Below are 26,217 nucleotides of genomic sequence, written 5' to 3'. Positions count from 1 at the left end.
GTATTTTTTGACATTACATTATTGCACTTTAATAATATTTTTTTTCAAAGACATCATCTTCTAAATTAATTTTTTTTTTCCAACTGATCATTTCATTAAAAATGACACCTAAGCTCAAAAACACTCCAGCTCTGCCTCAGTGGAAATGCGGCTACTGTGCATGCACACCACAGCGATAGTGATTAGTTTATCTGCATATGTGCGAGTAGATGCACAATAACAATAATAGTCCATATTCTCCTCGGACTTGGTAGTGTTATGGTTGAGAATCAAAAACCCAAAATAGCAAAGCAACATCTGACCATATGAATGAATGGATTTTGATACAAACCTGGCCTATAGAAGAATTACCTCACCAAATTTGCAGCAGTTTAAGACAATTTCAAAATATTCTTCACACAGTGACTTAATTAAACGTCCATTCTCTGGTTGCCAAGTAATTTCCGTGTAAATTTTCGTGTTAACGTGATGTGCTTATGAAAATACCCAAAATACATTTAGTAACGATTCAAATAAAAATGGCACAAAGATGAGCACTAACTGGAGTGACGTCTAATTTCTAGAAGATGAAAGTGAAGAGTCAAGAAAAAGAAAAAAATTGTAAAAAAAATGGCAGGTACAATGGCTGAACCCTGTTAATAAAGACAGCATGAGATACAGTTTTAAACTAAAAACATATATATATATATGAGGAACAAAGTATGTTGTGTTTTAAAAAATTTCTGCTTGCTTTTTTTCCGAAAAAGGAAACTATATCTAGACTATTGTTAAAAGACAGGGATTGCTATAAAGTGTGGCTCTACATCAATGATATAAGTTGGTCAAAACTGAAAGAATCACAGAGAAGGAATCGTAGCAGCGTTACAGATAAAGAGCTCAGACATCATTTATGTCTCTCCGTGCCTACTTTTACAATCGAATGTTTACTGTTTTGCTCGTATCTCCGCAGTCATCTCCGATTAATAAGACTTACAAAAACCAACGGATCAGCACTCCACAGAGAAGCTGAGTAACGTTTCTTCTTTGAAGCAGCTAACGGGAACAAAAAGGATGAATTAAACTCGGAGAGGAGAGATGAAAGCGATAGGAGGAGGCAGCGTGCTCCGGCAGTAGCCGCTGTATTCCTAACCATTCGGCTGCCATGTTTGTTTACTTTCTCCCTGGTGTGAACATCCATGCATGGCTGCAGCCATCACATCTACACATGTCACCCCTCTGCACAATCACACAATACTCCGCACAAACAGGCGCGCGCTCCCACGTATTGCTAAGCCTCCATACTCCGACTCACACAATGCAGCCCTTCCAGCCACATCTTAACCCAGTTCTTCGCATAAATCCTACTCATAAGGTCTCAGGCACTTCACAAACAATACACTGCATTCCAGAGATTTCCGCCGAACGTGCGCTACTACTTCTGCATCTTCCTTCCCCTCATGTCCTGAGCTTCTGCCACGGTTTTTAGGACCAGTGAGTGCCGTTCTAATCGCTCCGTGGTCAACAACAAGTGAAATACGTGGAGGTGGAAGGTACGGCGAAAACAATTCAACTCCCTGTCGCTCGTAATGCAGATCTACATTTATGTAATGTTAAAGTAGATTCTGTGTGTGTGTGTGTGTGTGTGTGTGTGTGTGTGTGTGTGTGTGTGTGTGTGTGTGTGTGTGTGTGTGTGTGTGTGTGTGTGTGTGTGTGTGTGTGTGTGTGTGTGTGTGTGTGTGTGTGTGTGTGCCAATGATGACGTATTAAATATTTCATGCAAACATACTGAATATTCTGTTGAGAAAGAGGCTTAACCAAAAGCAACACAAATAAAGATGGACAAATATGTCAGTTACATATTTGCATTCTCCCTCTCTCCATCTCTCTCTCTCTCTCTCTCTCTCTCTCTCTCTCTCTCTCTCTCTCTCTCTCTCTCTCTCTCTCTCTCTCTCTCTCTCTCTCTCTCTCTCTCTCTCTCTCTCTCTCTCTCTCTCTCTCTCTCTCTCTCTCTCTCTCTCTCTCTCTCTCTCTCTCTCTCTCTCTCTCTCTCTCTGGCTGTTGCGTAACCACTGACGCAGTCATGATCCGTGAAAAAGTGAGAATCAGTTTTGCTCGGTTGATCCCAGAGGTCAGCGGCAGAGAGAGAGAACAGAGGGAGAGGAGTAAAAGAGAGCACAGGGCCGAAAAGGGGAGAGAGAGAGGTGGGGGGGGAGGGAGGAAGGAAGGACGATGTCTACAGATCATTGTGTTGGCATCAGTGAGTCGGTGTCGGGGGTTTGAAATGTGCAATGTAGCTGACATTGTTCTTGCTCATCTGGAGAACCTGGGGAAGCAGGGAATGGCTCGAAGTAAAAGGGACAAACGAGAGGAGAAATGGCGTGACGTGGGAATACTGGAGAAATGGAGAGGGGATTAACAGTGTATGGGGTAAACGACAAAGCTAAGACAGGTATTGAACAGGGTAAATAGAATAAACAAAATACCCCAAATTCAAGGAAACAAAGCAGAATATTCTTCATTTATGTCCTCCAGAGTCGCATTTTCACTCCACTTTTCCACACAGTTGGACCATAAGACGGAGACATTGGGAAACTTCACTCCAGCCAAGCAGCATTTTTTGAGAAACAATAAGCTTGCCAGGAGGAAACCCGCAGGTACAGAGCAGGAGGTATTTACGGCTCATATTTTTGGCTGCTTGAAAAGCAGCCGGTCAGTACGGAAATCAATTTGACCGATGCACTCAATTTTTTTGGGGCCAACTTTGAAATCCACCTCGAGGGCCATGCCGCTGTTTTTTTTAGGCTTGAGTAATGAGGAGAGGCGAAGTTAAACTCAATTTCAGGGCGAGCGTCTGGCCATTAATAGCCGTTTATCAACAGCGCGGCCGACGCTCGGCGGGGCCAATAAGTGCCAGCTGGTGCTCCGAATCCCGGGTCTGAGGCCAAACAGGAAAAATCCTGTGACGCCACATGGAGGGCGAATAAACCAGAACCTCGGATGACATGCGGCGCCTGCCCCTGTCTGGTGCATTACAAAGGACAAGGAAGGACAAATGCTTCATTTTCTAACATGCAATCATGTGTCAGTAGGTTAAATACTACATTTAGAAGAGGGAAATGCTCGGGGCATTATCCTATCTTATGATTTTTAACTGCAGGGAATCAAATTTGCAGTCAGAAAGCATCTGAAATGGAAATTTTCACCCTAGGTTGTTGTCGAATGGTGTTTTAGGACCTTTTCATTCATAATTCACGCTTAAAAATATATGTAAAGATCAAACATTTCCTGTCCAAATGTGTTTTGGGTATTTTGTCACATACACTACTGTATACTACTGTCCTACAAAATCATGAATTATTTCCAAGAATTCACCCTCACTATGACTCATTAAATTAAATGAGAATCTAAACTCTGAATTACACTAAAAGCATCAATCTGGTGCACTTTGGCACAATTTTCTAAGCAAACACAGCCGCATTTATGTTTTCCAGGTGAATTCCACATATCAGACACATCAATGTTGATTAAGTCACATAGTACAAGGCTGTAATCAACTTATTGGGAGATATATGGAAATAACTAACTATGGTCACTTCCAGGATAAAGTGACTCAGCGGTATAAATATATTTTCACAGTATTTGGTAGACAAGATGTTAATTTTCAAATGACAATGAGCTGTTTTCATGTTAAAATAGACCAAAAACTGCAGGGATTAGAAGAACCACGCTCAGAAAATAATCATCATCTCCTCTCTGGGGTTACACGTCAAGTTAAAGAGTAAAAAATCTATTTCCAACATTGCTGATTCAACGACAAACTGTTCTCAAGCGACACCCTGATTTGAAAAGAAAGAGAATGCAGTGATTTGCAAAAGTAAACTCGATATTTGTGGTATAATCGTGAGTAAACAGACAGATTTACCAGGGGTCACAAAGCCTTCTTGATTTAAAGGGGTAGAACTTTTTTCAGATGAGTCAGCATTTGTCTCCCAAAACTAAGTTCCCGTCTGCAGTACCACAAAGTTAAGCTCTCAAGGGAAGCAGCAAAAGAAATGGTGGTGGTTCAGGCTAAACAGGAAAAAGAAAAAGGGAAAACCGACTCAAGTAATGTCACTCAAGTCCCTGCCTAATAATAAAATCCCAATGTCAAACAGAAGACCTCAATTAGTGAAGGAGTCAGTGAAGTTCAGAGCAACACTGACGGCACATAGCTCGTCCTAAAATACCAGCAGCCATTGTTTCAGGATTAAACTCACACAGCCGCGACACGCGTCAGTGTTTCACTGTATGTCATCGGCCAATTTATAGGCGTCTACACACGTCAAACTGCCCAGAAAAGCTGTAATTTAAGCACTCTGAGGATTGGCATATCGAATAATGTGACTCTACATGATGCTGACACGTGACACCTGTGGTCGACAATTTGAGAAAACCACACGCTGCCATTTCTTTGTAACGTTCTGCTCTAATGCGTGATCGTGATGTATTGTTAGTCGTAACAGAGCCTCGAGCTGGAAGCAGGAATACGATGGAACCCCTCCATTCAGATGAGAACCCCCATAAAGAGCCCCCCCCCCCATTGCTGCTGTGTCATGGCTAGAGGGGCACCACCCAGAGACTTCTCACATTTGTTCCATATCATTAACATCAGTGACACAACTTGAAACCTCCCCCGAGAGTGCATTGGCAGGTAGGGAATGTTTCTAGTGGGACCCCCTGCCGTGAAACATGTTGATAAAATAGTCTCACTAAGCATGAGCTAGTGCTATTACAGCAGCAGCAAAACTTTTCTTAAACTTCTTCTAAATTGGTGCCCTTTCTGGCGTGGAGTGGCATTTTGAAATTCTCTAGTCAACGAGTGAGCCGTGATCATCAGCAGGCTAAACTGAAAAGACAACATTTTAATCTAAAACGCTTTTTTTTTTTTTTTCTTTTTTTTCATTTTCGTTTCAGAAATGTTCCACGTTTACACCGCAACGTTTTGAAAACAATGTCAGTTTACATGGCAATATTCTGGCGGCTGAAATTTTTGTTAATATCCATCTACTCGCATATATGGAGAAGAACTGTCAACTCGAAAAGTTGCGTTTTCCACGTTCCCACAAAGTCGGAGTGTTTTCAAAAAGTTTCACCTTGGGGGCAGTTTTCAAAAAGTTGCATTTTCAGTGGCTCCAAGCACTGTTATGCAACAAAGTTTTCTGTTTTCACTTCAATACGTGTAAATGGAGTGCAAAAGTGAACTAAATTGCAGCAGGAATTTGCATGAGCAATTGAAAGCCACATTTAAAAGTATTTTAAAGGTATTTTTTCATTATTAACTAAACATTTGCTTAAAAAGTATGTACAAACCCTATTTCAAACCACTGCTTTTTGCAACTGAGTTAAAACATATTGCAGAGGAGGAGAGAGGGGAAAAAACAGCAACCACAGTGCATCAAATATTTAAGCTGTCATATGTTTAGAGTACAAGTAGGCTGGGGCTACAACAAAAGGATACTGCTCTATTTTTCCACTTTAGAAGAAATTTCAAGTTATAGAAAAGCTTGAATTAAAATACACTGGAGCGTCTAGAAATGCTCATGTGTAACAGTAAAGGTGCTTCAATGGGGTTTTTTTTCCTGAAAAACTGCACAGAATACAATGCTGAAAAGCTTTCTGGCCAGACCCTGTGGGCGAACACCCCCCCCCCCCCAAAAAAAATGCATGAGGAATGCGGACAGCGTTGTACGTAAATCCCTCTGAAGCTGGGCGCCATCTGTGGAGAGGCAGTAAGAACTCCCATCTTGAGCCTGGCTATGATGTGAGGCTCATGAAGTCCACGGCACTTTGAACTGAAGAAACACAGGGCAGAGGAATGATGATGAGGAGGAGGAGGAGGGTGGTGGTGGTAAGAGGAGGGCAGAAAAGCTTTCCAGAAATCCAAGACAGGCACAGATAGGATGGGAAAGTGGCAGAGAGAGTGGGAGACAATTTGAGAGTGGGTGATAGCCTGGGAAAGAAAATGCATATAGACAGAGTATATATTCATCAGTGTATGCAGAGAGATGGAGGGGGTCGGGGGTGGGGGTGGGGTGTGGGTGTAGAAACAGAGCGAGCGCCACAGAGGCAGAGAGTGAAAATCGTGTCTGTGGGAACTTTGCCGCACGACTTTGAGGGGATAATTAGCGAAAGTGACTCCAGAAGTGGAGAATAAGTTCTCAGTCCTAAGCCTTCATGCAGAGGGATTAGACTGGGGCTGAACTCCTCCTTCCTTCCTTCCTTCCCTCCCTCCTTCCTTCCCTCCCTCCCTCCCTCCCTCCATCCCTCCCTCCCTCCCTCCCTCCATCCCTCCCCTCTAACTCCGCTCTCTCAAGTGGACCAGTGACAACCCGGCAATGAGGACAGGCAACTATGTCAGTCCTCTTCCTCCGTCTGATGCAGCTTCACTGCAGATGAATTATCCACCGTTTTCTGGGACAGAGTGAGTACAGTTGCACTGTAAACACCAAAACTAAATTATTAAAACCAAACACAATAAACTGCACTTTCGAGTTGGGGACCTAATATTACGCAATCCTCAAAATATCTACTAAAAATCCATCAAAATGGCAAGAAAACCTGTAGAATCTCAAAATATTGAGTGTAATAGATTATTTAATAACCCTACTTTATGACCACTTGTATAAATGCCAATTTAAAAACATTTTCTTCCAAAACTCCATATTTTAGTCTCTATATTGTGCTTATTAAATACTATATACTGTGAATTTTATTATTTTGTTGAAAACTATAAAGTATTTCACTCGTTCATTCCTATTCTCACAGTATGATATCTAGAATATACAAAAACAAAAATGAATGCAGAGAAATGAATTTAAAACAAATACAGTCGCTCCGGGAATTGAGAGTGCAGTAAGATCATTCAGACAGGATTCACTAGTAGAATCACACAGGATTATTATAAAACTGCCAGATGTTTTCTAGGAAAAGCCGAAAACACATTTGACAATTCTACAGCAAGAAAACCCAAAAAACAAAAAAAAGTTTATAAATAGAAAATCCAGACATCTGAGGCATCAGAGTGTTACCACCTGCATGAGTGCATACAGTAGTTTTACATATTGAGAACAAGATACTGTTTGTAACCTTGTTTTTATACATATTTATTTATACTTTTCTTTTTAATTCTTTTAAACCAAGATCATCAAACGAATCTCAGTTCAGAGGCATACAGTCAGTTTTTCTTTGTTCAGTATACAGAGTGCATTATGAAAATGTTCTACTGGAAAATGGCTTCAATCTCAACAAAAAGCCAATAATAATCAAAACTTCTGTTGCAAAATACAGTAACCCCCCCCCCCCAAAAGAATGTTTCATTAAGCATGTTTTTACAAACTCAGCATGGCTTTGAGGCTAATGTGAGTTTGCTTGCAGTGACCTCAGCTCAGTTTTCAGTGTTGTTTTGTCTCCACTACTCTTAAAAAAAAAAAAGCTTTAAACTTGAGCCAGTTTTGGCCCACAGGCCTTATGTTTGACACCCCTGCTTTATACAATTGTACTCGCACTGAAAAAGAAAATGTCACGCTGTCTGCGCAATATCTAATCACAACGTTTATTTTCAAATCAAGCAGGTTAAAACCATACTCATCATTTTGTCTATCTCATTACAATAAAAGTTTTATTGCTAATAAGGCCGTAGGAGACGGACACACTATAAACATTGTATTAAATGGGTATTATTTGCATTTTCTGAGATAATATAATTTGATAGATCTTTCATATGAAAGCAAATACCTATGAATGTCATCTTTAACCTTGAGCTAACCTGATAAACCCTGATGAATTCCATCCAGATGCCCTCTGGAAACATGTTTTATGAGATCTAGAGGAGAAAATAATGGTGCTACAAGCTTTGTGCAGAACAGAATGCATTGCGTCTTATTGTCTGTGCTCTGATCGCTCAGTGGCGACAATTAGATACCACAGCCTGTGACACAAATCTTCCACTTCATATCTGGATGGTTTTGCAAAAGCTGCTGGCTCGCGCTTTCTACAGGCACGTACCTAAACCCGACTAACAACATTGGTAATTACCACCCGGGCTGTTCTGATCGGATCTCATCGTCTGGGTGACACAGAGTTACGACCACATTTTGAATATCGGCTGAAAATGAAGCCCATTTTTACAACTTGGACTCATTCCATGTATTTCACAGAAAGATTGTCCTACATTCAGTTCTTTTCTTGAGTGCGGAAAAGGTCAAATTCAGCAAAAAAGAAAAAAAAAAGGTGTTACATTTAGTGTTAAATGGGAATAATTGAGTTTAACATCTTGAAAGCAGAGGTTAATTATCAAGATATATATACTGTATATGAATTTTTTTTAAAAGGCAATAAATGTGAAAATATCTGCAGGCTGATGTGCAGCATGTTGCTAAATGGAGCAATGTTGCTAACTGGAGCAGAGTCTCTGGTCAGCTGCCACGGTTTATAAAAAAGTTTGCATAAAAAGAGCATTACGTCTGAGCCAATAACAATCAGGTCCCGTCTGATTGCGAAAGGACCAAAACTTTTCCTGCAACTGGCTCATGGTGTATGCGGCACCGTCCCCGGATTCTGAGTGCAGGGGATGACAAGGTGCTCCATATCGCTCATTTACAAATATCGTGGCCTCGCAGCGCTGACACGCTCACCTGTCCCCTTCATCTTTTTTTCCTCAAGTCTCTCGTTTCCTCTCTTCAACTCTTTCACCCCACTCTTGCATGTCTGCTCTCAGGCGGAGTCTCTCATCTTGTCTCCAACTTACTCTGCCCTCTGACCGCTGCGCCATTTACAGTACATACACAGGGCTGCAGAGACATGAATCTAATAGCACAGGGACCTGCTGTGAGGCACGTCCTTGCTTTGCACATCCCATCATCGTATTTCACGATTTAAAAAAAAAGAAAAAAAGAAAAAGGAAGGCCATGTAATGGGTTACATAATGTCAACACTGCCTTTGTTTGCATGTCTGTGTGTTTTAGAATCATCTTTCATCACGGTTAATCAAGTTTTGATTAATTAGTGTCAGTAGCGATTGTGTTGTTCATCCATGTTCTTACGTTGTTCTTCCTTCCCAGGGACAAACGTAATCTGGTTCCTTTCTAGAGATCACAGCAGGGTTAATACAGATATAGAGACAATCATTCACACTTACACCTATGGGTAATTTAGAGTCCCCGGCCCATCTGATATGTCCTTTCAGGGTTGGAGAGAACTGGAACATGCAGAGGAACCCCCCCCCCCCCCCCCCCCCCCCCAAGGACCGAACAAGAAAGGGTCTCGGATGTTCTTCAAACCTTCAAACCTTCTGTTATGCAACGTTAACAACTTAGGCCCTGTTTACAGAACATTTCCAAATAAAAACGTGAAACTTGCGTTGTGTTTTGGGGGTCCATTTACAAAATGGTCTCCCATTTTAGCAAAAACTATGCATTTTCACCAGAGACATGACAAAGCGACTGACTCACTGTGACCAATGAGGAGTGTTTGACACAGCAAAAAGTTCAAAAATATAAACTGTTACTCACTGGAAAGCAAAGATGATCATAAACAATTGTATATGAAGGAACCAGGAATGTACATGATCGATCTGGTCGATGCATCTTTGCTTCTGATGAATTATTTTCTAATCTGAAGAGGAAATAAAATCTATCGCCCTTTATAGTAAGCACACATTTCAACAGAAGAAAAGCAGAGCGATTAATAATTAAGACCAATTAACTCTAAAAATGCAGCCAGAACCAATAAGGTAAAACATGCCAATATTGCAACAAGTTATTTCATCCATTATTGTAGTTATTGTCTGAAGTACAATTGAAAACACTCGAAAGAATTTCACCTAGCAAGTCATAACTAGTTACCGCAGGACTAAGAACAGGATTAAGTAGTGGGTTTGACTGCCTACAGACGAAACCCAGGATCACTTCCAGAGCCTAAGATCACATTACATCAGTTTGTGAGATTACATGTTCTCCACGACCAGCGCGTACTCTTTGGCCGCTGCATGAAAGCTTATCCTGGATGCTGTCAGAGGTTAGGCTATCAGACTGGACTGATAGGTGGATTTGAAGAAATGTACACTGCAGCAGGATCGTGTTCCATTTACCAAACACAGCAGTTTTCTTTTGCATTTGAAATGTGAAGACATGTTTTCTGAAAACAAACAATTATGCAACGTGAGAAGCCAAACAATGATTAAGCAAATCAGATTTTGCGACTACAACCATTTACTCCTGGTTTGAAACATACAGCATCAGCTCCTCCATTTTGATCAGCATTTGTGAATCACTGTTTGTTGAAGGAAGATGCTCTATCCTGAGCATGTTAGTACAACTTGAAAAACACACGTGAGTGAATGGCAGCAACAAAAAATCAGCGAAATTACAACTGTGCCTCGTAAGCAAATTTTTCTGCAAGTCTGCCGGGTTAAAGAGGTAAATCATGCAATTGAAGGACACAGAGTGACAGCAGCGTTGCAGCATTACAGGAAAACTAACCCTTTAAAACTTCAGCTATTGCAGCTGCATTAGTGATTCCATACAGAGCGCGTCACTTTGTATTGTTGTTAAACACATAAACAAGATAAACTATGAGTTGAAGCCAGTTTCACGACTAAAGGTCATTAAAAACAACTTTGTTCAAGCAGATATAAATTAAGATCAACACAAACACAATATGACCTTCCATGCAAAGCACACACTTCTAACCAGTGAATCATTGGGATGTTGTCGGCGCGACTGCAACTCTCAGAGCTTTCTTCATCCAAACGAAGCCAAATGTCAGGTCAATTTCACCAATCAGACGTTTTTTTTTCCCACAGCCATAAAACTGTCACGGCGCTGCCTGCACACGCTCCATCATTAACGCTCACTGTTTACACAGGCAATGAATAATCCATCGCGAAAGCTTACTCTCATAATTTTTTCATTAAATGGCGATAATCAAGCGAGAATCACTCGGTCTGCAGCGGTGGCCCTCCGTTATGGTTCCACCGTCGCTCGGGCGTCCGCTTGAGCTCACATCCTTCATGCAACAGTAAAGGTTCGTTAGCCGAAGAGCCGGTGATTTCTGTGCTTTCTCTCTCCAAACACTCAGAGGAGCACATGAATATCTTTATCGCACACACATAATAAATGATTAAGCGGATGTCCAACGCACAGATGCACACAAACACCGACACACGACATCTGCAGCTCAAATGAGAGTACAGTACAGAGCAAAAGAAAAAGGGTTTCTGTACCTTTGTTTCTACCTACAGGTTTTGGAGAGGAGAAAGGATCCACGGAGGTAAGAGAAGGGAAGAGTGTCATCCCAGGCAGAGCACCGGAGAGAGACAGCAGAAAGTAAGGATAAACTATTATTAGTCTGCAATGAGCCTCCACACGGGCGACTGACACGTGCATGCAAAAAGGTGTTGAAATGGGAACGATGCATGCAACTTCACAAATGCAACAGGCAAGATATGATTTAATTCCGATAGATGTGATCGCAAATAAATTGTACTTGAAGGCATCAAAACAATGGAACAATGATGCTTTGAATATAAACTGTTGAAAAATATTATAATCCCTTTAAATTTTTTGCGCGATCACACAGCGACATTTTGAAAAACGATGTTTGTTTCGAGACCCAAAATGAAAGTTTTCTGTTTACGCTTGAAAATGTTGCGTAAAAGGTGCCTGAAAACTATCCAGCATGTTTAGTAGAACATTGTGAAAAGCTTCAGATTCCATTGACTTCTGCAATAATCGACGCGTGCTGAGGAACAATCCATTTAAAACGGTGATCTGTTGACGGTTAAGCAATAAATAACCGCTGCTCCCTTGCCGAGTAGTTCGGGCTCATTAAAATATGTAGTTTGGATTATAAAACTGTAAAATGATTCAAACATGTGGTTTAGTGCTTCTCAAACGATCCATTCAAAATACAGATGAATGTGATCATTTCAAACCACAGCAATTTGACAACTTTTATACCGTCACATTTAAATCAAAAACAGTTTCCAAAGCAGGAGTGAATTCAGGACTCCTCTCCTCACAGTCTGGTTTATTCTTTGCTTTTCCCCTCTCTCTCTCTGAAACATTCCTCTTCTACGCTGTCTAACCGAATTCCAGTGATTTCCCTTACACCCCCCCCCCCCCTACGGTGGGTCGTGTCACTGCATGTTTGCTGTGGAACTGAGAATAGTACACAATTATGTAATACACAGAAACCTGGGTAAAACAAGACTGAGGAGAGACAGAGGTGCGGGGGGTGAGGGGGGGACGGGGGGAGATGTGGGACATGTCATGCTGCATGCACACTCCCCATAACACACACACTTCTCTGCAGCAGTGCAACACACAAATGCACATGGACAGGTAGCGAAGGCACGCGCAGAAGATTTACACCCCAAAACTAAGCCAATGGGGGAGAGAGCAAGCAGAGGAAAAAAAGAAGAAGAAGAGAGTACCTTGCTCTGCCTTCAGGTGCGCGAGGCCTTGAGGAGGGAAAAAAAATCAAACGGACAGGAAGAGAGTAGAATTGAGAACAACAACACACCAATACTACAGTTGTATTGCCACTGTGCATGCTTTGCATGAGAGCAAAACATGGCCATCACACTAAAGAGCAAAGCTTTCCCCCGAATGCATCTGAAAGCTTCCCGTTAAAACAAATGACTTGCAAAGAGTGTGTGAATATAAAGATGCTGTGCAGGTTGTTTACTATGCAAATTGAAAAGTGGATTACTGGTACATTTTTTTTATTATTATTTTTTTGATTGCATTTAAAATTGTGCAAACAATAATCCTTGACTTCAAAAAAAAGACTCTTGGTACAAATGAGATTAAGCTATGAGAGATTGTTCTCCACTCACCTGGTTTTCTCTGGACTGCTGTGGAGGTGTCACAGGAAACGAGAGGAAGCAAAGAGAAAGAAGCCGCGCGTTAGCAACACACTCCAGCTGCGTTTGCATGTGGGTCTATCATGCAAAACATACCACACTGCTAATAATTGAGCTGCCATGTAAGGGAGCAAAAGAGGTGCCCCTTGACATGCCTGATTCAGTGTAAGAAAACCCCCTGTGAACAAAAAACAACATTTCATCTGTCCCGTCCTCTCAGGGAGTCAGATTGACATTACATTCAATTGCAAACAACTCTGTCACATAGCGAATATTGTCAAAACATTATAATATTCTTGTAGCACACCGAGCCCCTCACACACATAAAGAGACACATAAATCTTGCAGATTCATGGCAATTTCTAGAGTTTTCTTTTTTTTTAAGGCTCTCCGGACGTTCTCAGACCCATGTTTAGTTTTTTTCCTCCACCTGCCACTTTACGCCAACCTCTTGTGATTTTGTTTTGATTTTTTTTAAGAGGAACGCTCACAGAAGGGCTTTCTTCCCATGCCTTGCAACACAGATCTTCTCAAGGATCGAACATGTAGAGTGACACCTCATGGGCATCATTCGAGCGAGGTGAAGGAACGAGGCCTCGCTCTTTGTTCACTTCTTCAAATCTTCTGAAAGGGCATCACGAGCCGACGACAGGAAAGTTAATTCGACAGGTGACATTGGTCCGGGGGTTTTCAAAACTTGGGCCACATGGGGCCCCAAACAAGAGCAGAAGCCAAGTAATGATGTTTGGTTTAATGACCTCCGTTATTCAGCTCCAGGTCCCTCACAGTATGTTCAGAGATTTGGGTGAGAAAGGTGTATCATTTAAATGACCTAAAAGGTAGTATTCTGTTCACCAATAAAATTGAGTTTAGTAATTTGATACCTATTTGATAACTTTTGATAAATTTGTGGATGTTAATTTGCAATTGTTGCTATTTTCTGCTTTGATAGGCCAGTGTGAAATGGGAGCCGGGTCCCAAAGTCTATAAGTGTGTGTAGGTAAAGAGATCAGTATTTTTTCCGTTTTTTGGGGGACATTTTCCCAATTGGGACACTGTTGTTTTAGATCCCTTCAGATAGTGTATTTTGTGGTTTTCATGTTGGGCCACTAGTGGGTGCCGCTGGTTCGTATGGAGCAACAAAGTTGGTTTGATGTCACAGGTGACTCAACCATAAAACTAAAGTCCCAGGAGAATATGCACTGGGATTCTGCCTAAATCTTTGCAACTTTCATTCCTGTTATGGCTTTTCACTAAATATTTTAAATAGATCTCTAAGATTCGAGGCTCACTTTACTTAAAGTGCTTAATTGGACATCTAGAGCTTCAGCTTCAATAAACAATATCAGATCCTACCTCAGATTTGCCTTCTACCACTGGATACCGCCAGTGAAATTAGATTTTACATTTTATTCCTCTTGGGCAACATTAAGTCTTTGTTTGATGCAAATGTTAGCTCCCAATTACCCCTAACCCTCGACTTCCTTTTCTGGCTTCAACAATAAAACCGCTGACTTCAGAGTAAGCTACGATTTGCAATAACTTAAATTTTTAATTTCAATTATGGACTTATTCAAGTAAGGTTTTATGATCCTAATGCAAGCCCTAATTCCAGAGATTGCAGTAAAACATGCATTAACTTATATGATATTGTTAAGTATAGTATTTAACTGTTTACAGCGGTGCCTGACAGGATTATTAAGTGCCTGCAAATTCTACTTCATCACATTTAGTCTCAACACTTGTAATCAGCATCTTGAAAGAGCATCAGGAGCTGACAAGAGGAAATTAAACAATTCTTAATTAAGACAGACGACGTCAGGCGTTTAGAGCATCAGCTCTAATAAACAATATCAGGTCCTAATTTGAGTGCTGTGCCCGGTCTGCTCCGTACCGCTGGATCCAACCAGCGAGTCTCCACGCTTGGTTTTATTCCTCCCAGCCAGCATTAAGTCTTTGTTAAAAGTTAAATTTAAGAGCCTCGACACGAGACATGAGATATTGTTGGCGAGGAGGGGCGGTAAGACGATTTCCACGGAAATTCGAGCTGGTGAACTTGAGGTGAGATTTCCTCCCGTCTCCTTTAGGGGAGTCTAAAATGGATGCTCTTTTCCTTCTGCTCCCACTCATGAAGGATGACATTGGCAGAGGAAAAGGAAGGACGGAGCATGGAAGCGCGGGTGGGGGGGGGGGGGGGGGATTGTGGGGCACGGCGGCCAGCTGATGGACAGCAGTGCAATTCTTTCAGCTCTCAAAAACTATAGGGGGAAGGGAATTAAGAACCCCTGAATATTTTCGCCTGAATCAGCAGGTATGATGCACCTTGGGAACGTGCATACAGGATGTACATGTTTGCATGTCGAACGCTCAGCGTGCCATGTAGATAAAACCCTTTCTCTCGTTGCAGCAGTACTTGGAACAAGCCAATGTGCCGTGGAGGACATGTGGTCCAAGCGTAATCCCCTGCTCTATTTTACCAGCAGCTTCACCACTCAAATCCAAACATAATTTTCAGCTTGGGCACTAGACACAAATGCCCTCTGCACTGGAATCAGGCAAGTCCCTGCACCATTTTTTTTTTCCTTTTTTTTCCCTCCCTGACCTACTTTTTATAGTAAGATTATTGTAACTGTCATTTTTTCCATGTCTGTTTATTAATCCCCAAAGCTAAGCCTGAAGGCACCATTTCAGCACTTGCTTAACAGTTTGCTTGCTCGAGCCTTCAATTACGAGCCTTCCATCAAGCATATTTTTAAGAAAAAAAAAAAAAAAGAAAAGGTCCTTAAACTTTTCATTAAAAACGCATGGAGCTCGGTTGTAGAAGAAGAAGAAGAAAAAAAAACAGGCCATCTTTTTGCATATTCATTAAAGAATCCAGTTAACCACCTTGACCTTACGCATATCTCATTGTAATAGGAAAACCCCAAGGTATTCAAGCCACTTCATAATGTCACCAGCACTAAGTTAATTGAACTGAATGAGGTTCCATATCCACATCATTACCATATAAGATACTGATATTTGCACAACTAATAATAAGAGCACACTTGTGTTAAACACCAGCGTGCGAAAAAGAGTAGTTAGAGAATTATTAATGACAAGACAAAGCTCTGAAGCGACCAGCAGGCGGATTTGCCTGCCAAAGCCTGCACGTATGCGAAGCGAGGGCCGAGTGGTGTCTAATTTCAGTTCGTTGCCCTGACACAGTTAGTCACACTGATACATCCTGATCCACGCGGGTGCAGAGACTGAACATGTGTTTTATGGCCAACTGTTTGTGATGCTAAGCCGCGAGCCGAGCCCGACGGTTTGAGGGGGAAGAGCTGCGGGAAAGCTCAGCAGAGAGACGTGGGAACCGTCTCGTGATTATCTCGACAGTCGAACGGCAATGCAGACTAACCCCAGCGAGAGGAAAGGCAGAGCAAGAGTGGGCAGGCGAGTGTGGGAACGTGGAGGCTTTTCAGAGAAAGCGGCACAAACTGTCTGTACACCACTTCCCATTTACTCATTTCTCATCTTGCATGTTATTTCTGCCCACTACTTAGTTTTTTCCCTTCTAGGCCAGTGGGCTAGCAGGCTACCGTTAGGAATACGGCTGGCAAAATGCTTCCCAGGCCCCGTCCGCTCAGTCAGTCAGCCATCTGCCCGTTTTAACGAGCAGCTTCAGGGATTGGAAGAGGAGGGGGGGGGGGGGGGGGGGAGATTCGTCTGTGTTGACGTGCGTGATTGTGTGCATGCATGCACACATGCAAATGTGTCTGAGCATATGAGACCTGGACCACACAGTCTGATAATGCAACAGATACGTTTTCACAGGTTTGACAGATTGCATTCATCGCTCATTAACGTACAGCATCACTGTATACGGCGCGGACAGGTGTGCCGAGCAGTTGTTCATATCTTAAGTGCAACCGAATCGCTTTGATTTCACCTCCCCCCCACCCCACCCACCCGCGCTCAGGCGCTGCTCGAACAACAAGTATTTTACCACTTGTGGACCCGCGCGTGCATAAAAATTAAAAAGGGGACAAACCTCGGCGCGAGTTTGCCGACAGACAGTTTGAATTGACGGTGGTGTTTGTGCAGGCATTTTCCAGGCAAATTAGCCATCTCTGTTCTCATTATCCCTCTAATTATGGTTCCCAGTCTCTGTGGCATAATCAACAATCCGCCACATCAGTTAATGGGGAGGCAGAAAAGAGCAGCAGTCAGATCAAGGGGACGAGCATGACTACCCTCTGCGTCTTCTGCTCTTGAAAAAAAATAGATGCTTGAATAGATTTCTTTGGTGAAAAAAATTGAAGAAAGCAAGTGGGAGGGGCTGGTTCTTGTCCAACGGATGACCTCCTAGGACAAACCAGGGTACAGCGAACTAGCGGTGAATCTACTTGTCACACTCGCTCTGCCCTGAGGCTGAGATATGACCACCGCTCTCCTTGCCTCGCCTGTCCGTCTCGCTGAGCTGTAAATGCACTCTTTAAAACCTTGGTTGCTTTACCACGAAGGTGTCACAGTTTCCCCGTCGGCCCCTCGGTTAAACAGACTACCGACACCTCCTCTATTGAACGTTCGACACAGGCAGCGAGCAAATGGGATGAAGCGAAAAAGAGGTCAAGTCCAGCCCGCGCGCTTGACTGCTCGGCAACCAGCACATCGCGTGCTGTCCTGAACGCTGCCACAGGCCAACGCTCCGGACCGACGCTCCCAACAGCTTCGTCTGAGCGAAGCTGTTGGAACCCAAACAAAACGGAAACCAAACGACACAAAGCAGAAGGATCGTATTTTAAACACACACCATCATGGTGACAAATTAAATCTTTTTTTCCGCATTAGATACCATTCAAAATAGCTCCTAATCAGAGCTGTAGCGTTCAGCGAGCATTCCCCCGATTTTGTATTTTTTTGGGGGCAAAATGGAGTCATCCTTCAGCCATGTCGGTGTGATTTAGACTGGCAGGAAGTGGGTCAGCGGTGGAGGAAATTTGACATGGGTCTTTTCACACACTCCTACAATCCCGACACATAAAGCAAAGGGTAAGGCATGTGAGGTGAGAGAGAAATTGCATTTAGAGTATTACTGGCGTGGAATAAACAGGGGAATTTTTGGTGATGTCGGGAAGGCAACACCATTTCTAGCGACTGCCGGCATTGATCACAAGGCTATAAGTGGTGGTGTGCTTTGAAAGAGGCAGGGTTAACATTAAGCAGAGCTCATCCAGCAGGGCTGCACACAAACAAGTAGTTTAAAGCACAGGAAAATCATGTCTCTTTTGGTTTTTCTTGAAAAGAAAGAGAAAGACCAGTTACCCTGCGATGTATCACTGTCATCAGGGTGTTTGAGGGCAGACACAAGTGTTAACTGAAAAAAGCTTTTTTTTTTTTTTTTTTTTTTTTAATGCCTAAAGCTTTAAAAGGTTTGAAGACAGCATTAAGTCAAATATTGTCAAAGTGCTGCATCTCATCACACTCCCCAAAGAAGAGATGGCCTTGGCACAGAAGCAGAATGAAAAGAGATAAAGTTGTTTCTCGTTCAAAACTTTGTGTGTACCTTCAGGTCCCTGCAGCACCTTGGAAAATCAGAATACATTTAATGAAGAGAAAAAAATTAAAGAAAAAAAAAAAAGGAAAACTCAGTGTTGTAATTTTAGTCATATCAGCTTAGACCATATCCACCACTGCCTCATCAAAAGTAATAACTGAAGGGAGAGGAAATGCTGAGCACATCACCTTCAATTTAACTCCCACGTGAAATATGAAGACTTGCTAAAGGAAGCTGCAAGAACAACAACAACAACCCACAGAGAGATACTCTGATTCAACACCCTGTGTGGATTGCATTCAGTCTTACAGATGTGTCTGAGTGGAGATACTCCTGCGTGATAGAAATGGCACTGCTGTGTGATTGCTACACTGGAATCGGTTCACAAGTTTAGTGAGGCACAAATCACATCGGAATTTCCAACAGGGTTATGGAAATTCAATCTAATTTTAGAAATCTGGATTTGGATTCATGGTGGAGCAAAATAGAATCAGTTTTGCACCTGGAAATGGGTTCAACAATATACATCTGCAGGAATGACAGAATAATATGAACATTTGTGTCGTATACCTGAAAGCAGACAGCAGACCTCCTGGTGGGTAAATACTATATCTGTAAGGAATCACTCAGATTTTTTTTTAAATAAAGGTTTTAATCAATATTCAGCGCTTGACACAGAAAACTGTGGAGTCAGGCGTCTTACCTTCAGTGCAGTATCGACCTACATATCCTGTTCTGGAGCAGTCGCAGTAGGTTTCTCCATCTGCCAATGAGCAGATTCCGCCATTCTCACAGGGGTTCTCTGTGCAAAGGCCCATCATCTCCAAGCGTACTTTCTGACTATTGATTAGCGTGGGCAGTTTACTCCCATAACTGAGGTCTGTGATAATTCCTTTGAAGGGAGGGAGCTCGCGGACAGAGGGCAGGGTGATGGCAGATGTGCGGATGTCCCCTGGGAGCCCTCCCAGAAAAAGGTCGCTGACGATCTTCATGAACTGGCGCTGAGGTCGCACCTCCTCTGTCTTGGTCTGGCCGTCCACGGCCAAGCCAGTCCGCAAATTGTGCCTGTTGATGGCAGCGAAGTGCCAGCGGCTGTCATTGACCATTTTATTGGAGGTGATGGTGGTCTCGGCGCAGTCGATGCTGATGCGGAGCTGCAGTTTACCCCCGGACACGGCGAGGAGCAGGAAGTCACAATATCCGCCGTCGTCGAAGTAGAGGAGCAGGCCTTCTGATTGCGAAGTCTTGAACTGGAACGTCAGGTCACTTCTGGAGCTGGCGTCCCAGCGCAGGTAACGAGCCCACTGACCTTCGGAGCCAGTGAACTCCAAGCCCACGCTCAGGCCCAGCATGGTACTTAGCAGCATGAGGAAATGCCCAGGTAGGCTGTTTGGATTCATCGTGGAGAATAACAGCGTGTGCCAGATGAGGGTTAGAACTGGGGATGGATCCTCAAAGCGATAATAACATCTGATTACAGTTTTGTTCCAGGGCTTATCTGCTGATTGTTATATTCCACATAGATAACTTTAGAGGCAAGCAGACACTGCAAAATCCTTTTAATTTTGACTTTAAAGGCAGATCTAGCGCTGATAATGGATGGAATCTAATCTTGACAGCCAAGTCTATGGAGAGACGCGTGGAAAAATATCCAGCTTCCACACAAAGTGGAGATGTGAAGGTGCTGATTGAGGTGATCCTGAGGAAGATTTGTCAGTGATTTACTGCGTCATGCTGCGATTTCTCTTTGAGACGACTTCCTGGATTGAAGCACATGACGGTCATCGTTGGTCCAGTTGTGTGCCCCATGGTTTGACCTCCAGCATCACACACACACACACACACACCTTTCTCCAATCTGTGGAACACAAAGAATAAGATCAGGAATGAATGTATGAATGTAAACAAAATCCAAAGAAAAGAAATACATTTACAATACATATCAATTGAGAAACACTATCAGAGAACAGCCCACAGTATGGATTTATTTTACAAAGTTGTTACATAATGGAGGCTCATATCAGCGTCATAAAGCCAGTTCAAATTAAAACATAAACTCAGCAGAGAGAACAGTGATTGGGCAAATAGTGCCTGGGAGTTTAGGTTGAACTGAAATCATGCTGAGAAGAGCATTTGCAGGCAATTTGACACAATGTGCTCATTAAATACTACTAAAAAACACTAAGAACATCCATTAAAGGTTTATGATCATTTTTTGCGGGGTTTAGTTCCTTCAAATTACTAATTTCATTTTGGGGACCAGCTCCAATAATCGTTTAGCGTTTTAAAGTCTTAATTTGAGGTCTGAATTCCCAAACAGTGATAGTGCAGCACTGATATTTTGTGAGAAATAAAGAGAGCCATCCAGTATTAGATTACTGCCGTTGATTCCATGATGAGTGAAAAATCCATTGAGGTGAGCCAGAACATGTGTTTAGCCTCAAATGTGAGCCTGCTATCTTTAGGGGCCTGCTGGGATCCTGATAAATATGACTAATTATCCACTGCCACTCTCTTTCTCGCTCTAATTTGCATGTCTTTGGGGGATTACAATCATAAACAGCTATTCAGAAAGATGTTAGGGTGGCACTACTTCATATTCGAATCCTACCACTGCTAACCACTTTTTTTTTTTAATTAGAATTTCATCCAGCAAATACATATTCAAATTGTTTCCATTGCCAAAACTCAGATGGCTCTTGTATGGAATATTAAGTATGCCTTTGCATGCTACACCTGTACATATCCAGGTCTGTGTAAATTTGCTCAGCAGAGCTAGAAATGATTCACAGGGCGAAACCTTATATGTGTGTGTACTCTTCCAGCCCTTTGCCCTTGCAATTGTTTTGGCAGTGGGCTGCCCACCAAACAAACGCATTGTCCAATCATGACAGCAGCACACAACCATGCAACACAATAGGCCCTTTAACCACCTGCCCTGAATAGTTAATCTTGCTGCAGCAGGCGAGCTATTGAATTCTAGAAACCGATACCTATGCTAATGCACTGTGCATCCAGGCATGTGTGTCCCTGTGCAGGAGTGTCTCTCTGTGACAACACAGGGCACACTGTGCTCAATTACATGACAACGTCGTGTAAATGGGCTTCCAACTAAAAACAAAATGTTACGTTAAACTGTACCGTAACATCTTTTCATATTCGTCACATTTGACTTACTTAAATCCTACTTTGTCAAAGGCTCCGCTTATCCTTAAGGCTAAGCTAAATGAGGCTAATGTAGTGGCAGGTCAAGTTTCACGCAAATATTTTACAGACTGTTTCCCCCACAGGTTTCCTCTGAATGACGCCCTTCAGACAGGTAACATTCTTTACTCATGGGGGCAAAAATCTATTGAGCAATTTCACCCTTATACAAGAGTACATGTGTTAAAATGTCATAAACAGTAAATTATTTTTGTCCATTCACTAAGAACCTCATATCCAAAGATGAAAACATTTTTTCATGCACTCTTTTTTTTTTTTTTTTTAAATTTGACAAAAATAAGTCAGATTATGATTATTTTCATACACCACTCCTGCATATGCAAGCAGACAGGTGCACATAGAGAAGCTATTTTTTACATGCACACCATATAAACTAATACTTTTTTTTCATTTTATTATTATTTTTACTGTGGTAATCATGGCCCATGGGATCAAACTAAGAAAATTGTGATTTTATTTTTTATATTTTGATTTTTAACCTTTGTGACTTGATTAGGAATTGAACAGTGAAAGTTCAAAATACACCCATGGATGTTGAATGAATGGTTAATGGATTTCACAAGCACTTTCCCACCGCTTTAGGAGTCCCCACAGCACTTTACATTGTCAATCACCTTCACCCATCAATGGATAAGGCTGCCATGCAAGGTGCTCAATCGATTTATTGGGATGGGTTTGGGGTTCAATGTCAACTTCATTGACACTACCACATGTGGACATGGGGAATCAAACCTCCCGATTGAGAGAGGACCGCCCTACCAACCCAGCTACAGCCACCCAATAAATAATAAATGTGAAATATATGGAAGTTATACATGATAATGGGGAAAACGAACACTTCCTTTACACTCATTGTTTTGGCTTGGAGCTGGTATAGAGTGGACTAAACCATTGCAAATCACATGAGGGGTTTAAACATTACAAATATGTAAAAACAACAACAGAACAGTACTTTTATCAACAACCACAATGGATTCATATAGTGTTTATGAGTACATTTTCTAAAATCAGTCATTATCAAACTGAATCTTCAGTATGGGATAACTTTTCTTTGGGTGTGTCCTGATCCTCATTTTGTTCAATATCAGCCACCATGTCAGCCGTCTCCAGTAACTTTACCTAACTTGGTTTGTAATACTAATGCAACAACAAGCACATATTTTCCGGGATATACACATTGAATTATTAAAGAGTGCAGGATATGAGATGACCTGCGCGGGATACTGTCACTAACTGGCCATAAATGATGCATTGAAGCGTCCAGCTCTGGTGCTGCAGATTTATTGACATGTTTTGTATCATAGCCCCTATCACGGCAAACCCCTCTATCCCACCCGACATGCCCCCTGTCCATCATAAACCTCAGCCTGGAGGAACGATTTAATCCCACATCAGTCATGGGGGAGAGAGGTACACTACATCAGGAGTCCAGTGGTGAGACAAAGTGGGGTCGAGATACCACTGCTGGGGATTTTAGGGCCCAGGGAGAAAAAAAAAGCAGGTGGTTTCAGTATTGTAATTCAGTCGCTGCTCCTCACATAACCATACAAATTCAACACATAGCCCAACTTAACTCAGGGTTTGGGTCGGTCATTTTTAGATACCAGCACATGTTTGCATGAAAGAAAAAGACTGTTAAAGCCAAGTATGGATGAGAAAGTGTTTGCTGGGAACAAAATAAATAGAAGAAAAATGGTCAAATATAACTTAATCCTGCAGCTATAGCGCACAATAAAAGTCAGATGTGTGGGGAGTTTTACAAAAAAATACATGGGGTCACTGAGATTTCATCAGTCAGTTTAAGACTGAACTTCCAGAAATATGAAATTATAGTGATTCGGTACAGAATGAATGGACATTTCAGCTGCGCACAGGCATGTGTACACTAGATGAGTAGTATTGTAAACGTTGAAATGGGTTACAAGAAAAATTTCTCATGGTCAGTGAATAGTCAGTGGCTTCACATAAGAGGGGAAAATAAACCTTTAAGAAATCCCACACAGCTCGGCACCGATGGATAAAACAAACGGGCAACATTTGTCTCCAGCTTTCCCTCCGCTTCTCACACGGTGGCAGTCTGACTGTGACTCAAAGGCTCAGAAAACCCCCGCTTTTTAAAATATGAAGTCTAATTTCAACACAAGTCGTGGGTTTTTGTTTCGAGAATGTAAAGTCGTGACCGTTTTTTTCTCATGGAGTTGGGTTTTATTCCGGCAGTGATCCAAAAGACGCGATTCTGTGAACCCAAACTTTACGCTTCTTCAGTCGTTCGCCAACAAAACGAGATTTATTGAAAATACAAGCCATGCGGTTAAGGTTCAAGTGTTTGCTTGCAAGGAACATATCGCCCAGTTTCTCCGAGCTCGAAGTGCGGATGAGAGCTCCAAAACTAAGCATCCGCGCCATCCCACAGCGCGTAAAAACGCTTCCAATAAACCCAAACTCGGCTCGGATAACACATCAAATCCCTAAAATTCCAGCAGAAAACTTCACAAGACGCAAAACACATAATGCAAGAAGGATGGGGGGAAATAAAAAAAAAAAAAAATGAAAAAAAAAAAGATTAAATGAATGTGCCCCTACCGTTTCGCGCAGACAGACGATTCAGGACGGAATTGTAAATAAATGTAAAAGAAATTATAGTAATCCAGAGGAAAACTCCATCCAGAAAGCGCAGTGTGTTTGAAGTGTAGTGTGCCCTGAGCGTCGGGATGCTGATATCAGTGATGAGGAGGAAAACGCAGCGGTCCTCCCTTCCTCCGGCTCAGTGAAGGCGCATCGCTCGGCTCACTCAGCGCGTCTGATCGCGGCCCGTGCCTCTGCCTGCCCGGATCTCTCCCTCTCTGACGCGCTGACCCGCCTTCTGCTCCGCACAGCAGCCACTCTGCGCACTCCGGGAGGGTGGTGTACACCCACTCCCCCAGCCCCCGCAGGACAAATTACCAATAATGACAGTCCTTTACTCTTTATTTTTAGACATGCCTTTAATACGATATGTTAGCAGTAAAATACTAGTGCGTGCGCGCTGGGACTGCGCATGGAATAAGTCACGAGGACTGCACAGCATGGCAGTGGCCATTGTTCAAATTAACAAATGACATAATTGAAATAAATAAGTAAAATCTAATATCATTTCGGACTGTTCGTGGTCAATCTAAAAGTTTCCAATGTGCCTAGTAACAATCACTTTCCTTTTGTCTTAAAAGTGTATGGTTAATCAGGTGCAGTAAACGTGGCTAAAAAAGAAAAAAACACCGCCCATCTTCTTTACCGCTTAATCCAAGCACAGGGCCGCTGAAGCTAATTCCAGTCAACTCTGGGCGAAGGCAGGATACACCCTGGATAGGTCACCGGTCCATCACAGGACAAACACACAGAGACATAAAACCACACACTTTCACCATCACTCTTTGTGTCACCTATTTAAATGTTAAATGGATTTCACTTATATAGTGATCTCCTACTGCTTAAGCAGCCCCCAAGGCGCTTTCACACACGTTCACACCCCAGTGAAGGTGGCACAATCCATCGATTGGGAACAGTTTGTGGTTTCGTATCTTGCTCAAGGACACTTCAACGTATGGACTGGAGGAGATAGGGAATCAAACCTGCAAACTTCTGATTGAGGGACGACCACTCCACGATGAATGAATGAATGAATTATATATATATATATATATATATATATATATATATATATATACACCGTATATATATACACACACACACACACACACACACACACACACACACACACACACACACACACACACACACACACACACACACACACACACACACACACACACACACATACATATAGGGAGCTGTCCTAGGTGCTGAAGTTCCAATGTGGTTTATAAACATCCTTTTATCCATCCATCCTATTTCTATACAACTTCTTGAAGTTCAGAATGTGGGAGCCCAGAGCCGGCCCCACCAAGGGTGAATACCATACAGCTTGAACAGGCCGCCAGGCAATCATACCTGTGCGCAATATAGGGTCACTAATTAACTTCACATGCATGAATGTGGGAGGAAACCGGAGCACCCAAAGGACATCCAGGGAGAAAGGCCTAAACACCAATTATAGAAAGGCCCTGTTCAATTTCAAACCCATGACATTCTCATGAAGCGCCAGCACACCATGAGGTCAGGAAAGAAAAAAGAATTAGGATCTATTGTTTCCTGGGTTAGAATCGCCCTGTAGCCGTCAAAATGAGTCTGAAACAACTATTGTGGCCCCTTCTCTGGCCCATTGGTCATGGCTCCCCATAGCTTTCACAAAAGTATGTGCAAATGCACATTTTTATCTAATTTTCCAGCAGACAGTCGTCAAAGTCACTCTTATCTTGCAGTTCAAGTTGAAAAATGACGTACTTAAGTGAAAGAATGGTTCATTAGTTTGTCAACTACAATATTTATCACTAATGTGTCTTCTGACTGGTGTAGTTCACCCCCACTGGCCTAAACCTAACCATGTCTAAATCCAAAAAAAGGAACGTCTCGGAGCGAAATAGAAGGTTTTATCAGCTACATACTTGCTTTTAACTATGTTTTTTCAGCTGCT

At 42.3% G+C, this 26,217-nt stretch overlaps 1 protein-coding gene across 8 annotated transcripts in view; it reads right to left on the bottom strand.

The window, feature by feature from the left end:
- nrxn3b (neurexin 3b) overlaps positions 1 to 24,519 on the bottom strand; it is a 344,889-nt gene extending 320,370 nt beyond the window's left edge. For all 8 annotated transcript variants that reach the window (XM_080490434.1, XM_080490435.1, XM_080490438.1 and 5 more), the window contains exons 1-4: positions 24,231 to 24,519; positions 19,126 to 20,280; positions 12,857 to 12,874; positions 12,452 to 12,478 (exon numbers count right to left, since the gene is read on the bottom strand). In XM_080490434.1, the coding sequence (XP_080346560.1) occupies positions 12,452 to 12,478; positions 12,857 to 12,874; positions 19,126 to 19,822 (742 nt within the window). In that variant the 5' untranslated portion in view covers positions 19,823 to 20,280; positions 24,231 to 24,519. The remainder of the gene's footprint in view (positions 1 to 12,451; positions 12,479 to 12,856; positions 12,875 to 19,125; positions 20,281 to 24,230) is intronic.
- Positions 24,520 to 26,217: the final 1,698 nt, after the last annotated feature.

The sequence above is a fragment of the Lipophrys pholis genome (assembly GCF_963383615.2).
Source record: "Lipophrys pholis genome assembly, chromosome: 21".
Taxonomy (NCBI): domain Eukaryota; kingdom Metazoa; phylum Chordata; class Actinopteri; order Blenniiformes; family Blenniidae; genus Lipophrys; species Lipophrys pholis.
Note: the sequence above shows the minus strand (reverse complement) of the source record. Positions and strands in the feature narration are given on the sequence as shown.